Source organism: Ornithorhynchus anatinus, chromosome 3 (assembly GCF_004115215.2).
Source record: "Ornithorhynchus anatinus isolate Pmale09 chromosome 3, mOrnAna1.pri.v4, whole genome shotgun sequence".
Classification (NCBI taxonomy): Eukaryota; Metazoa; Chordata; class Mammalia; order Monotremata; family Ornithorhynchidae; genus Ornithorhynchus; species Ornithorhynchus anatinus.
Window position 1 is genome coordinate 17,535,543 of NC_041730.1, and position 15,301 is coordinate 17,550,843.

Sequence of the window (15,301 nt, forward strand, 5' to 3'; positions counted from 1 at the left end):
ACTAAGCGCTTGGAAAATACAATTCAGCAATAGAGACAGTCCCTACCCTACAACGGGCTCCCAGTCTTCCCAATTCCACCTATACACACCTGTTTCCTCCTTCTTCTGTCCCTCTTTGTGTAATTGCCACGCACACCGTCCCCGATCCTCATTTATTTATCAATTGTTATTATTATTGTATTTATAAATGATAGTAATAAATATTTATTTATTCATTTAGTCCTTAAAGTGGCACTTCACCCTTCTGCTTTTTTCCCGTAAGAGAGACGGTGGGAAAATATCTGACTTCAAATCCAACTCGGGCTGGGCTAATCTCTGGAGGTGGGAGGGGGTTCTCTGGGCAAAGGCATCATTTTCAGGGTCTTGCAAAGTCCTTTCTGCCCTTCCCCAGCTCGGGGAAGTCAGCTGTATAAAGATCACCTGCCAACAAGCCTGCACTGACCCCTCGCTGCCCACTGGAGACTGCTGCTTCACCTGCCAAGGTACGAATCCCTCGGTCTTCCACCTCTCTTTCTTTTCCGACCTCCCCTTCTTTCCTAATACTAACAATGATGCTGATGAAAGTTATGATGATGACGATGGCGTTGGTATCTATTGAGGTCTCCAGCTCTTAGTACAGTGCTCTGCACGTGATAAGCGCTTGATAAATACCACTGATTGATTGACTGGTTGATTTATGCCAAGCACCGTGCTCGGCCCTCGGGTAGATACGAGATAATTATAGGGGAACCTATCCCTGTTTGACACGGAGCTCACAGTTTAAGTGGGAGGGAGGACAGGTATTGAATCCCGATTTTACAGATGAGGGTACAGGCTCAGAGAAGTAAAGCCACTTGCCTGAGCTCACACAGCAGGCACACGGCTAAGCCGGCACCAGAACCCAAGAGACCTCGGGTTCTAGTAGCAGAGTTTCTCTCTGGGGCCTAGCTGAGCTGAAGTTGTTAGTGACGATGCCGTCATTGTTCTTTCTTCCCGAACTGAAGATTTCCTGGTCGCCGTGGAAAGAGTCCCCGAACCCTCCCCGGTGAGAGGCAAGGAGTTAGGAAGATCTGCACAGCGCGCACGAGAGGCGCCTGGGTTCCCGTTAGGCTTCGGCAATTGTAGCCTTGGAGCACACCCAACCTCCATGCCTGGCCCAGAGCTTCTGCTGCTCCAGCTCCTGTTGAGAAAGAACCTGTCCAACCTGGCGACTTTGGTCCCTACCATGTCGGCCGATTCTCTCCCACCTCCACCTGGGCCAGGAGGTCCTCAGACACCTCCCTTGGTGTCAGAGACCGTTCATTTACCTACTCGGGTTTGCGGAGGCTCCCAGCTCCCCCGGGCCTCTCCAGAGGTTTCTTCGACTCCCTCGGGACCAGGGACTTCGTATCTACCTCCCGCTTCTCCAGAGGCTCCTCAGGCACTGCCCGGGGTATCAGGGACTTCTCTTCCGCCGTCCACAACGCCGAGACCCTTGGAAGCCCATCCAGCTCCCAAGGGTCATTCTTCACCCAACACCATGACGACAGAATCCTCCGCGCTCTCCAAAGTCATCCGTAGCCCTTCGAAGCCTCCTGCCACCAGCCCCAGGCCTATTGGACTCTCTCAGACTCTCTCCAGACTCTTCGGGCCTCCGGCTGCCAGGCCGAGTTCAGCCCCCCGGAAGCCTACTAGGAGTCCTTCAAGCCCAGGGGAGTCCAGAGTGTAACCTGGCCATCGTAGGAAGGTTTCGCTAGGCAGAAGCACGGAGCTTGCCCTGCCGATAGCCCAGTTAGTCTGCAGGGTGACTCTGCAAGAGGCACGCGGATGAAGGGAAGAGGTTCCCTTTCTTCTTGCCTTCCATCTGGTCCCCATGGAGCAAGGGGGAAGACGATAGCAGGAGTGGGAAACATGGTGAGCTAGACCAGACCTTCCCGACCAAACAATCACGGAGCATCTGGGCCGAGGCCTTCGAAGCCAGAAACAAGCAATGGCGTCCTTCCTGGTCTTCTCCTCAGGCCGCCCTCCCTTTCTCTTCCCCGTCTGTTCATGAAGAGCAAGAAATCTTAAAGGACTAGAGGTGGCTAGGCCCTCATGAAGTGGAGGGAAAGAGATGGACTATGCTTGGGGCAGCTTCAGGGACTCCAACTGGATCTGCAATTTACTGTGAGCCCGTCTTTCACAAAGAACTGACCGATTAAAGATTCTTCTATTACTTAAGGCCCTGCCTGGCTTATTTGCCTCCCTCACATGTAAGCAGAAAAGAGGATGATTGATGAGGAAAATAGATTGAGTGGTTAATAGCCCCAAAGGAAGATGCTGAGAAAGTGAGCTTGCCTCTTCCCTTAACCTGGCCCAACAAATCCTTTGACAGTGTCACCCTCTCATAAGGTGTTGTGTGAAATATCTCTTAAATTCTTCCAGGAGGTTCCGAAGGCGAAGTAGCAGTAACGGTATTTTCCCTTGGGTGAGTGAAATAGTGGCCCTCTGTCGCTCACCAGAGTGGCTGGGAAGGTGGATGGTTTTGGGGGTGGAAAAATATGGAGATGTAGAGTCAATGATGGCGGATGAATTATTTTCTTCTCTCTTATCTAGTAAGCCGAAAGCCTTGTTGGAATCTATTTTGGGAGAAGGGGATTACATTTTGCTGGAGGAGAATTCTGGCCCTTGAGGAGACACACACACACATGAGTTTCAGTTTCCCTTTAGCAAATCATTCTTTTTGAAAGTGATTCCGTCAGGCCCGTGATTCCTCTAGGAATCTCATTTTAGGCTACCCAGAATTTTCCCCTCCATCTTCAGGTTAGGAATGATGTCAACGTGTCCTCCCATATCATCAGAGGAGAACTTATCCCTAGTCTCTAAGCCCCTATTGTGTCTGGTCTCTCGCAGCCATTTCCAGTCACTTCCTTACAGCAGGAAGGAAAATATGAAGGTCTCTGTTTGGCTACTTGAACTGGTGAGGATGAGCATGCAGAATGGAAAATGAGATTTGGTGCCTGTAATAATGAATTTCATCCACAGGACCTGACTCCTCAACTTTTTAGTGATCTAGTTATCCAGCTCCCAAACTAGCATGTATTAAATTGGATTGGATGTCCTATTTTGGTTCTTTGATATCTTGATAGAGAAATCTATATCCAGGTTTATGGGAAGGAGCAAGAGGCAAGGAAAGCCCTGGAGGTCTGTGTTGGAAAAGAATTCCACTGGGTTTGGGAAAGTACAAAAGAACAGAAAATCAGGGCTGCTTTAAGCATTTTTGATTTTTTTTTTGTTTTTTCAGTGGTGTTTGTTAAGCACTTACTATGTGCCAGGCTCTGTACTAAGTCCTGGGGCAGGCGAAAAGATGATCAGGTTGGACACAGTCCTACGTGGGGCTCGCAGTCTTAATTCCCATTTACAGATGAGGTAACTGAGGCACCGAGAAGTCAGTGACTTGCCCAAGGTCACAGCAGACGTGTGTCAGAACAGGGATTAGAACTCATGTCCTCCGACTCCCAGGCCCGTGCCTGTGCTCTTCCATTAGGTCACACTGCTTCTCACGTTGCTCGTGTAGCCTAGGATGCCAAAGAAATGGCTGCTTTTTTGTAGTTAACTTTGGGGCTGCCTCTTGGTAGTTAAGTCTGGGGCGAGATTTCTCAGCTGTACTTTCAAAGAGGAGAATCAGTAGTGAGGACTTTTGGTATCTTTAGGTGATTATTATTAATGATAATTGTGGTATTCGTTAAGCACTTCCTGTGTGCCAGTCACTGGGATAGATGCAATAAAAGCAGATCAGACAGAGTCCCTGCCCCTCAGAGCCCTCACAAACTATGCGGGAGGGAGAACAGGGACTGAATCCCCATTTTCAAATGAGAGGACTGAGGCACAGAAAAGAGAAGTGACTTGCCCAAGGTCACTCGGCCTTGGGCAGTGGCAGAGCCGGGATTAGAACCCAGGTCCTTCTGACACCCAGGCCTGTGTTCTTTCCACAAGGCCCCTCTGCTTCTCTTGCTTCTCTTATTGGTATTTCTAGAGAACAGTAACAGTTTATGTTAATGTCGATGTTAATGTTTAGTTATTCCGCACGATCTTGCCCAAAGGAAGAGGCAGCTAAGTGTCTTGGCCCACAGTGAGACAATAATAACAACGATGATATTTGTGAAGCGCTTACTATGTGCCAAGCATTGCTCTAAGCGTGGGGCTGGCACTGGGATCCAGGCCTAATTTAGGAGAGAAGCACATTGGCATTATTGCATTTGAGATCTTGGGCTCCAATCAGAAAGGCTTCTAGTATGTTTCAGGGATTGTGTCTATCTGTTGCCGAATTGTACATTCCAAGCGCTTAGTACAGTGCTCTGCACATAATAAGCGCTCAATAAATACTATTGAATGAATGAATGAATGAACTCCCAGAGGTGGGTCTCGTTCTGACCCAGTTCATACTTCATACTCTGGTGGAAAAAGCATGGACCTAGGGGTCAGAGGACCTGGATTCTAATCCAACTCTTCCACTTGTTTGTGGTGTGACCTCGGGCAAGTCATTTCACTTCTCTGTGGTTCAGCTCCCTGGTCTGTAAATTGGGTATAATACATGTTCTCCTTTCTACTTAGACTAGGAATCTCATGCGGGACAGAGATTGTGTCTGAGATGATTAACTTGTTATCTAGCCCAGTGCTTAGTCCGTGTGCTTGGTACATTGTAAGCGCTTAACAATTATCACAATTATTATTATTTTCTAGTTTCTAGTGATGGGCTGAATTGGGTATGAGGGATCCCCAGTGGCCTTGAGTAGCACCAAGAGGTTTGACCTGTCTCATGGTTATTCCTTTCTGGAGGCTCCTGAAACAACAGGATGCTTCCAAAACTATCTTGAGGATTCAGGTCCATCCTAAAAAAGGTGCTAATTTGACCAATCAATCAATGGTATTTATTGAGCGCTTACTGTGTTCAGAGTCCTATACTAAGTACGAAGCGCTCCCCCCGTAAGCTCGCTGGGGGCAGGAAACATGCTTACCAACTTTGTTTATATTATATTCTCCCAAGCGCTTAGTACAGTGCTCTGCACCCAGAAAGCATCAATAAATACAATTGGCTGATTGGTTGATTGATCGACTTGGGAGAGTGTAATACAATAGAGCTGGTGGACATGTTCCCTGTCCACAAGGAGCTGACATTATAGAAGGGGAGATAGACATAAAAATAAATAAATTATGGATATGTACATATGTGCTGTAGGGATGAGGGTGGGGTGAAATATCAAGGGCTCAAAGGAAACAGAACCAAGTGCACAGGCGATGCAGAAGGGAGAAGGAGTCGGGGAAGAGAGGGCTTAATCGGAGAAGGCCTCTTGGAGGAGATGTGATTTTAATAGGGCTTTGAAGGTGGGGAGAGAGGTGGTCTCGTGTATAAAAAGGGGGATGGAGTTCCAGTTTTAAAGCTGATGGTCAGGAGTTTCTGCTTGATACAGAGGTGGATGGGCAACCAGTGGAGATTCTTGAGGAATGGGAAAATATGGACTGCATCTTTTTTAGCAAAACAAACTGGACAGTGAAGTATGGACCGGAGTGAGGAGAGACAGGACGCAGGGAGTTCAGCGAGGAGGCAGATGAAGTAGTCAAGGAGAGATAGGATAAGTGCTCGGGTCAATGTAGTAGCAGTTTGGGTAGAGGAAAGGGCAGATTTTAGTGACGTTGCGAAGGTCGAACAGACAGGATTCGGTGACAGATTGAATATGTGGGTTGAATGGGAGATGAGTCGAGGATGTAGATCTAGAATGACCTTTGGTAATTTCTCTGGCATTGCGTTGTTCGGGGCCAGGGACCACGAGGCAGAAGGTGACCATTCTGATGCTGCCGACCCCACGCCCACATCCTGCCTCTGGCCTGGAACCCCATCCCTCTTCATATCTCAAAGACCATCACTCTCCCCACTTTCAAAGCCTTATTAAAAACACATCTCCTCCAAGAGGCCTTCCTGTCCTAAGCCCTCATTTCCTCTCCTCCTGCATCTCCTTCTGCATCACCTTTTCACTTGGATTTTCACCCTTTATCCACCCCTCCCTCAGCCCTGTAGCATTTATGTCCATATCCATAACTTATTTATTTATTTATATTAATGTCTGTCTCCTCCTCCAGACTGCAAGGTCACTGTGGGCAGGGAATGTGTCTACTGACTCGGTCAATGTGTTCTTTCCCAAGCACTTAGTCCAGCGCTCTGCACCCAGTAAGCGCTCAATAAATATAATAATGTTGGTATTTGTTAAGCACTTATTCTGTGCCAAGCACTGTTCTAAGCACTGAGGTAGATACAAGGTAATCGGGTTGTCCCCTGTGGGGCTCACAGTCTTAATCCCCATTTTACAGATGAGGTAACTGAGGCACAGAAAAGTTAAGTGACTCGCTCAAGGTCATACAGCTGACACGGGGCAGAGGCGGAATTAGAACCCACAAACTCTGACTCCCAAGTCCGTGGTCTTTGGTTGATTGCTGTGGTTGAAGCTCACCCCTCCATATCTGTATCCTGAGGTTGGCGAGGAACCAAATTGGCCTCCAGAAGGAGAGAGAACCAGGTGAATGTCTCCTTGTCTCCGGGAACGCTGCTCCGTGTCAATTCACACCCCAGACGACGTCGGAGATTCAACCTGGGACTCCGGCCCAGGTTGGGTCCCTTAAAATCCTCGGGAAAGGATTGGAATGGAAAAATTAATGAATTCTACTAGGCAAAGAGTTACACTTAACAAGAGGGCTGTTTGTGAATTTGTCAGAGGAAAGTGGGACGGGCTAGAGGGAGAGCAGAGTGCTCATAAAGTCTCTTAAGCGTCAAGAAATTGAGAAGTCCAAAGTGGCAGAGATCTTTGAAAGCAGGTTTGGTGAGAAAAACAGTCTGTAGAAATTGGGATCATTAGAATCTAATGAAGAGATTGGGAAAAAAAGCCATCAGGAAAAAAGTAGATGAGAAAGTCTTTGGAAAATGTGAACCGATGTGGGTCTGAATTTGGGAATTACCTAGTGGAATTACTGACACTTTTAATTTGGCAGCATCCCAGAGAACTGGAGAGATATCGAGCTGTTCGCACGAAATCACTGAAAGAGGAGAGGTGATTATAGAATCAATAAACCAATCAATGGTATTTATTGAGTGCTTATTATGCGCAGAGCATTATGCACCATAGACAGATTGGACCAGACTTCATCATCTGGCCCTTCTTCCTGAGCTAGAGCTACTTAAAACCATTAGTCAACCCCATTAAAGCAGTTACGTGGGGAAGTCTAGGCTGCAGGGCTTCTCATTCTGGTTCTGATGGCCCCCTTGAGGGTTCGGTGAGGCTTGAAGGGATCAAAGAGATGGAAGTTCTGGAGGTTCAGATAGCTGTTGGATGGAGAAGGACGAGTGTTTACTCCTCCCCTGGGAGTCCTTCCCTTTGGCCTGGAATCTGGCGGTTGCACTGAGACTCGCTTTGTGCCTTTCTCCATTAACGTGCCAGTCACCTCGTCCTCCCCCTCCCCGCCTTCAGACTCAGCTGGATTAAATAAAGTGGAGCAGCATGGCCTAGTGGAAAGAGCAGGGGCCTGGCAGTCGGAAGGACCTGCGTCCTAATCCCAGCTCTGCCGCTCGACTGCTGTGTGACCTCGGACGAATCGCTTCACTTCTCTGTGCCTCAGTTACCTCATCTGTAGAATGGGGACTCAGACTGTGAGCCCCATGTGGGACATGGACCGTGTCCAACCTGATTAGCTTGTAGCTACCCCAGGGCTTAATACAGCGCCTGACACATAGTAAGTGCTTAACAAATACCCATGTTATGGTTATGATCTTTATTATTGATTACATCAATAATAATAACAACAGTAATAATAATGATAATGATAAAAGGTGTTAGTAACATCTTCCCCAGGGCAGCAACATTCTGGTTCTGGAGAACTGAGGAACTCCACGACTCTAGCATGAATCCTCGTTCGGTTGTTATCCATGGCAATTGATCTACGGCTAGGTTCATACCATAGTCCTCTTGGATGTTTCCTCCGTCTCTTTTTCTCTTCCTTCTTTAGTTCCGTCTAACTCTGTTATATTGGAGTCTCCCAACCACTTAGTACAGTGCTCTGCACACGGTAAGCGCTCAGTAAATACCTTTGATTGATTGATTACCAGCCAGAGTTACCTGGGAAAGTTAGCAGGTGGTACTAGTGGAAGTATTAATTGAACACCCGCTTAATAACAATAATAATAATAAAGATAGTGCTCGGTGTGGCCACCGCACTTGGCTTGGGAAGTACGGAATAAAGAAGCGACAAATTCCTGCCCACAAAGAGCTTACGCTCTAATGGAGAAGACAGGAATAATCAGTGGTATTTATTGAGCACTTACTGGGCACAGAGCACTGTACTGAGCACTTGGGAGAGCTCATTATAACAGAGTTGGTAGACACGCTCTCTGCCCACGATGAACCTACAGTCTAGATGGGGAGACAGACTGCAAGCTCACTGTGGTCAAGGAATGTGTCTGTTTTTTGTTGTACTCTCCCAAGTGCTTAGTACAGTGCTCCTCCCACAGTAAGTGTTCAATAAATACGATTAAATGAATGAATGAATAATACAAATCAATAATTTAAGGCTCGAAATGAACATAAGTGCTGCAGAGCTGAGGGTGGAGTGAATACCAACTGCTCGCATGTCACAGATCCCGTCACGGTCACGGGAAGCAGCATGGCTCAGTGGAAAGAGCCCGGGCTTGGGAGTCAGAGGTCATGGGTTCGAATCCTGGCTCCGCCATTTGTCAGCTATGTGACTGTGGGCAAGTCATTTATCTTCTCTGTGCCTCAGTGACTTCATCTGTAAAATGGGGATGAAGACTGGGAGCCTCACGTGGGACAACCCGATTACCTTGTATCTACCCCAGCGCTTAGAACAGTGCTTTGCACATAGTAAACGCTTAACAAATACCAACGTTATCATTATTATCCAAGTCATAGGTGATGTAGATGAGAGAGGGAGAAGGGGAAAGAAGGCTTTATAGGTGAAGACCTTTTGGAGGAGATGTGACCTTAATAAGGCTCTGCACATAGTAAGCGCTCAATAAATACTATTGAATGAAGGCCTTGAACGAGGGAAGAGTGGTGGTCTGGCATATGTGGAGGGGGAGTCTCAGGCCAGAGGGGAGAGGTGAGGAAAGAGGTTGTCGGTGAGATAGACGGGATCGGGGCCTAGCCAGTAAGTTTTCACTAGAGGAGTGGAGTGTGCCGGGGGGGCTGTAGTAGGAGATCAGTGAGGTGAGGTGGAGTGGGCAAGCTGACTGAGTGCTTTAAAGCCGCTGGTAAGGAATTAATAAAAGTATTTGCAACGACAAATCGGTAGGGTTAGTGATAGTTGATGTTGGGACAATTTTTTTGTAGCCCACTTGCCCTATGTGGCGAACCCGGCAATGAGTGGTATTTGTTGAGTGCTTTCTGTTTAAGCGGAGAACACTGTAGTATAGGACTTGGGAGAGTATAATATAGGAGGTTGGCAAACAGTATGCTGACCTTCAAGAATCATGTTTAAGAAGGTTCATTCGGCCACCCCGCCGGGTACTGAGCGACTGACCCCTGGGACTGCCAAGTTGTAAAGGACCTTTGGATGATATCGCCAGCGGGGGACGTCGCCCTTGAAATGTTTAGAATCAGCGCGGCTTAGTGGAAAGAGCACGGACCTGGGAGTCAGAGGTCCTGAGTCCTAATACTGGCGCCACCACATGTCTGCTGTGTGACCGTGGGTAAGTCACTTAACTTTTCTGGGCCTCAGTTCCCTCATCTGTAAAATGGGGATTAAGACTGTGAACCCCATTTGGGACTTGGACTGTGTCCCACCTGATTAGCTTCTATCTACCCCAGGGCTTAGTACAGTGCCCAGCACATAGTAAGTGCCTAATAGATACCATTAAAAATACCTTTTTCTTCTGTGGTGATGGGTAACACTGAGGTGGCCAGACTTTCTTGTTCCCTCTCTTTTGCCAGTAGGAAACCCTAGAGTCAGTCAGCTGCAGTTAATAATACAACTGATTCCCCTCCCAAGCAGAGATTTTCGGGGTTCACTCTTCAGCAGCGAATAGTAGCAGTGGCTTTACGTGTTGGGGTCTTGATGGTGAGTGAGACTTGTTTGTTCTCGGTCCATTTTGTTGACCAGAATAATAAGGCTCTGGAAATGGGACTTCTTTCCTATACCCAGGATTTCACCCCATCTGTGATGTTGGCTCTTGCCACAAGATGTCAACCCATGATCAGGAGTTTGAAAGAACCATCCTTTCTCATTAATACAAGCTGGTTTCATAGATGAGGTTAAAGAAATAGAATTGAATGAATGATCAGGAGTTTGAAAGAACCAATCTTTCTCACCAAAGCAAGGGGGTTTCATAGATGAGGTTAAAGAGATAAAATTGAATGAATGATCAGGAGTTTGAAAGAACCATCCTTTCCTACTAATACAAGTTGGTTTCACAGATGAGGTTAAAGAGATAGAATTGAATGAATGATCAGGAGTTTGAAAGAACCATCCTTTCTCACTGATACAAGCTGGTTTCATAGTTGAGGTAAAAGAGATAGAATTGAATGAATGATCAGGAGTTTGAAAGGACCATCCTTCCCTGCTGATACAAGCTGGTTTCACAGATGAGGTTAAAGAGACAGAATTGAATGAGAATGATCAGGAGTTTGAAAGAACCATCCTTCCCTACTGATACAAGCTGGTTTCATAGTTGAGGTAAAAGAGATAGAATTGAATGAATGATCAGGACTTTGAAAGAACCATCCTTTCCTACTGACACAAGCTGGTTTCATAGTTGAGGTAAAAGAGATAGAATTGAATGAATGATCAGAGTTTTAAAAAACCATCCTTTCCTACTGATACAAGCTGGTTTCATAGATGGTGTTAATGCTGAATGAACGATCAGGAGTTTAAAAGAACCATCCTTTCTCACCGCAGCAAGATCGAGTTAATGAGATTGAGTTGAATGAATTCTTAATCTAGGCCCTTTGCCCTCACAAAAGTCTTATGTCAAAGACCCAGTTAATTCTCTTTATCTTAATCAACTCTCTCTTTTTGGAGCTAACTCTGCTTCCCTTCTCCTTTTCTGCCTTCCGTACAAATCTCTAACAGGTGCTCAATTTTACTATGAGCTAGAGTTCTAATTTCCAAAACTTAATGCGAGATGATTAACTAAAGCTTCTAGTACCTAAGGTACTCGACCCTCTAGATCGTAAGCTGGTTACGAGCAAGGAACTTGCATGCTAATTCTGTTGTGTTATAATCCCCCAAGTGCCTAGTACAGTGTTCTGCACATGGTAAGCACTCAATAAATACCACTGATTGATATGGTACAGATCTTTAGTGATAAGCCTTATGAGTTACGCTTGAGGTGATCAGAGAAAGGCTTTATGTTGTTAAAAAATACTGGACAGCAAAATCAGGCTGCTTTTTTTATGGTATTTGTTAAGCACTTACTATGTGCCAAACACCGCATTAAGTGCTGGGTAGATGCAAGCTAATTAAGTTGGGACAGTTCCTGTCAAACCTGGTGCTCATAGTCTTAATCCCCATTTTGCAGATGAGGTAACTGAGGCACAGAGAAGTGAAGTGATTTGCCTGTGGCCACACAGCAGACAAGCGGTGGAGCTGGGATTAGAACCCAGGCCTGTCCTCTATCCACTAGGCTATGCTGCTTCACCAGCTATTCATTCCCAGCCCACACACTTTGCTCCTCTAATGCTAACCTTTATTCATTTGATCATATTTATTCAGTCATATTTGTTGAGCGCTTACTGTGTGCACAGCACTCTACTAAGCCCTTGGGAGAGTACACTACAACAATAAACAGACACATTCGCCATCCACCGTTTCCTCAGTGTGAGGCTGCAGACTCTCCCCTCAGGAGCCAGGGGCCTGCAAGAGCCTGAACCCAGGAGTCCAGGGCCACTGGGATGCGGTGAGTACGGAGCCCTCAGAGATGTTAGAGTTTTGGGGAGATAGCAGCTGATGGAGCCAAGGACTGTGGTGACCTGGAGCAGGGAGGACCATCTGGCCGACCCTCCCCTCATCCCCCTGGACTGGCTCCAGACAGTGAGAGAGCGCGAGATAGCCAATCCATCAATCAATCAATGGTATTTATTGAGCACTTACTACGTGCAGAGGAGGCATCTCAGGTTCCACTTTCAAGAGAGGTGGTGGTTGAAAATTTGAAAGCCCCCAGCCTCTCTCTGCCATGTTGCCTTTGTCAGTCACTCAGGGATGTTTATTGAGCACTTACTGTGTACAGAGCACTGTATTAAGCACTTGAGAGTAATAATAATAATGTTGGTATTTGTTAAGCGCTTACTATGTGCAGAGCACTGTTCTAAATGCTGGGGAAGATATAGGGTAATCAGGTTGTCCCATGTGAGGCTCACAGTCTTAATCCCCATTTTACAGATGAGGTAAGTGAGGCACAGAGAAGTTAAATGACCTGCCCACAGTCACACAGCTGACAGGTGGCACAATATAACAGTTGGTAGACATGTTCCCTGCCAAATATAAATAATAGTAATAGTGTTTGTTAAACTGTGTGCCAAACACTTTACGAAGTGCTGGGGTATATGCAAGTTAATAATTAATTATGGTATTAAGCACTTATTATGGGCCACGCACTGTACCAAAGGCTGGGGTGTATACAAGCAAATCCGGTTAGTCCCATGTGGAGTTCATAGTCTCAACCCCCATTTTACAGATGAGATAACTGAGGCCCAGAGAAGTGAAGTGACTTGCCCCAGGTCACACAGCAGACAAGTGGAAGAGTTGGGATTAGAACCCATGACCTTCTGACTCCCAGGACCGGGCTCTATCTACTACACCATGCTGCGCCACATGTCTCCCTCACCACGGACCCCTTTCCTATGTACTCCCACTAGTCTGGAATTTCCTTCCCCTCCAAATACACCAGACCACCACTCTCCCCTCCTTTAAAACCTTACTAAGCTCACATCTCCTCCAAAAGGCCTTCCCTGATTAAGTCCTCTTTTCCCCGGCTCGCTCTCCCTCCTGCGTCGTCTAAGCACTTGGATTCGTGACCTCTGGGTGTTGGATATTCACCCCACCCTCAACCCCACAGCACTTATGCACATATCTTTAAATACTATATTATAAATTAATACTATATTATAAATTACTTATATTAATGTCTGTCTCCCCCTCTGGACTGTAAGCTCATCCCCGGCAGGGAACGCGTCTGCTAATTCTGTTGTATTCTTCCAAGTCTTAGTACAGTGCTCTGCACATAGGAAGCATTCAATAAATACCACGGATTGATTGATTCAGGGGTTTTCTTTTCCTTCCTGCCCAAGGCTGACTGGCACTACTTCTGGGAAGTGGGCTACCAAGTGACTATCTGGTCTAAATAGCTCTCAGGGTCTCCCTCTGGGGAGAAAGTAGGAGGCAGGAGTGGAGAGTAAGAAGATTCACTGTAACCAAACACTTTAATTTAACATTGGAACAGAGCTTTCACTGGGGCAAATACTCTTCACTAAAAATCTTCTCTGGAATGTTTTCCCCACAACTTTTAGATTTCACTCTAGACAGTAAACTCATCGTGGGCAGAGAATGTGCCTATCTATTGTTCTACTGTACTCTCCTAAGCCCTTAGTAGTGCATGGAGTAGTCGATAGAGCACGGGCCTGGGAGTCAGAAAGTCATGGGTTCTCTGATCTCCCTGCCTCCTGTCTCTCCCCGCTCCAGTCTATTCTTCATTCCGCTGCCTGGATCATCTTCCTGCGGAAACGCTCTGAGCATGTCACTCCCCTCCTTAAAAACCTCCAGTGGTTGCCTATCAACCTCTACATGAAACAAAAACTCACTTTGGGCTTCAAGGCTCTCCATCACCTTGCCCCCTCCTACCTCACCTCCCTTCTCTCTTTCTATTGCCCACCCCGCACGCTCCGCTCCTCCGCCGCTCACCTCCTCACCATCCCCCGTTCACGCCTATCCTGCCGTCGACCCCTGGCCCAAGTCCTCCTGTTGTCCGGAATGCTCTCCCTCCTCACATCTGTCAAACTAACTCTCTTCCCCTCTTCAAAGCCCTGCTGAGAGCTCACCTCCTCCAAGAGGCCTTCCCACACTGAGCTTCTCCTTTTCCCTCTGCTCCCTCTCTGCCCCCCCCTTCACCTCCCCTCAGCAAAGCCCCCTTTCCCCTCTTTCCCTCTGCTCCTCCCCCTCTCCCTTCTCCTCCCCTCAGCACTGTGCTCATTTGTGTAGATTTTTATTGCCCTATTTATTTTGTTAGTGAGGTGTACATCCCCTTGATTCTATTTATCGTGATTATGTTGTCTTGTTTTTGTCTGTCTGTCTCCCCCGATTAGACTGTGAGCCCATCATTGGGCAGGGATTGTCTCTATCTGTTGCCGAATTGTACATTCCAAGCGCTTAGTACAGTGCTCTGCAAATAGTATGCACTCAATAAATACTATTGAATGAATGAATGAATGAATAAATTGGCTCCGCCACTGGTCTGCTGTGTGACCTTGGACAAGTCACTTTACTTCTCTGGGCCCCAGTTACCTCATCTGTTAAATGGGGATTAAGACTATGAGCCCCATGTGGGACAGGGATTGTGTCCAACCTGATTTGCTTGTATCCATCCCAGCAGTTAGTACAGTGCCTGATACATAGTAAGCGCTTAACAAATACCATCATCATTACTATTATTATTATTATAGTGCTCTGCACACAGTAAGCACTCAATACGTATTATTGACTGACATCTGTGGATTTGGAGGGGATTTTAACCAGTCAGATATTTGGGTTGGTATAGTCTGGCCAACCAGAGTATTGGGCTAATTCACTCAGACCAAGCTGAATATACAAATAGGAGATGGTAACTGGCCCTTACAGTGAAGTACCGCTAAAGAGGAGCGGAGAAAGAAAGAGAGAAAAAAAAGTGGGGAAAATGAAAATGAGAAAAGGAAATGGCAAGAATAAAAAGGAGAGAGGAACTGAGAGGGAGTGAGGTCAAAGAGGCTGAGGGGAAATGAGGGGGATGAGAGATCCAGAGATATCACGGTTTCAGAATATTTTGGGTTTACCACTTGGCAAAGAAAGTTCAGATAATTTTAGAATGAGAAAGTCAGGGTTCCCATTCCCACGCTTGTGTAGGACTGAGAACTGGAGAGTGAAAGAAGTGAAAAACTCGGTTCTTGTCCCACATGGGACTCACAGTCTAGGTAGAAAGGACACCAGATATTGAATCCCTAATTTTGCAGATGAAAGAACTGAGGCACAGAAAAATTAAAAGTGATTTGCATAAGGTCATACAGCAGACAAGTGTCAGAGTGGATTAGAACCCAGATTTTCTGACTCCCAGACCCGG

At 46.6% G+C, this 15,301-nt stretch overlaps 1 protein-coding gene across 5 annotated transcripts in view; it reads left to right on the forward strand.

Annotated features, from left to right (window-relative positions):
- VWCE (von Willebrand factor C and EGF domains) overlaps positions 1-2,178 on the forward strand; it is a 32,926-nt gene extending 30,748 nt beyond the window's left edge. For all 5 annotated transcript variants that reach the window (XM_029061107.2, XM_029061108.2, XM_029061109.2 and 2 more), the window contains 2 exons: positions 392-482; positions 984-2,178. In XM_029061107.2, coding sequence (XP_028916940.1) covers positions 392-482; positions 984-1,687 — 795 coding nt within the window. In that variant the 3' untranslated portion in view covers positions 1,688-2,178. The remainder of the gene's footprint in view (positions 1-391; positions 483-983) is intronic.
- The last annotated feature ends 13,123 nt before the right edge of the window (positions 2,179-15,301 follow it).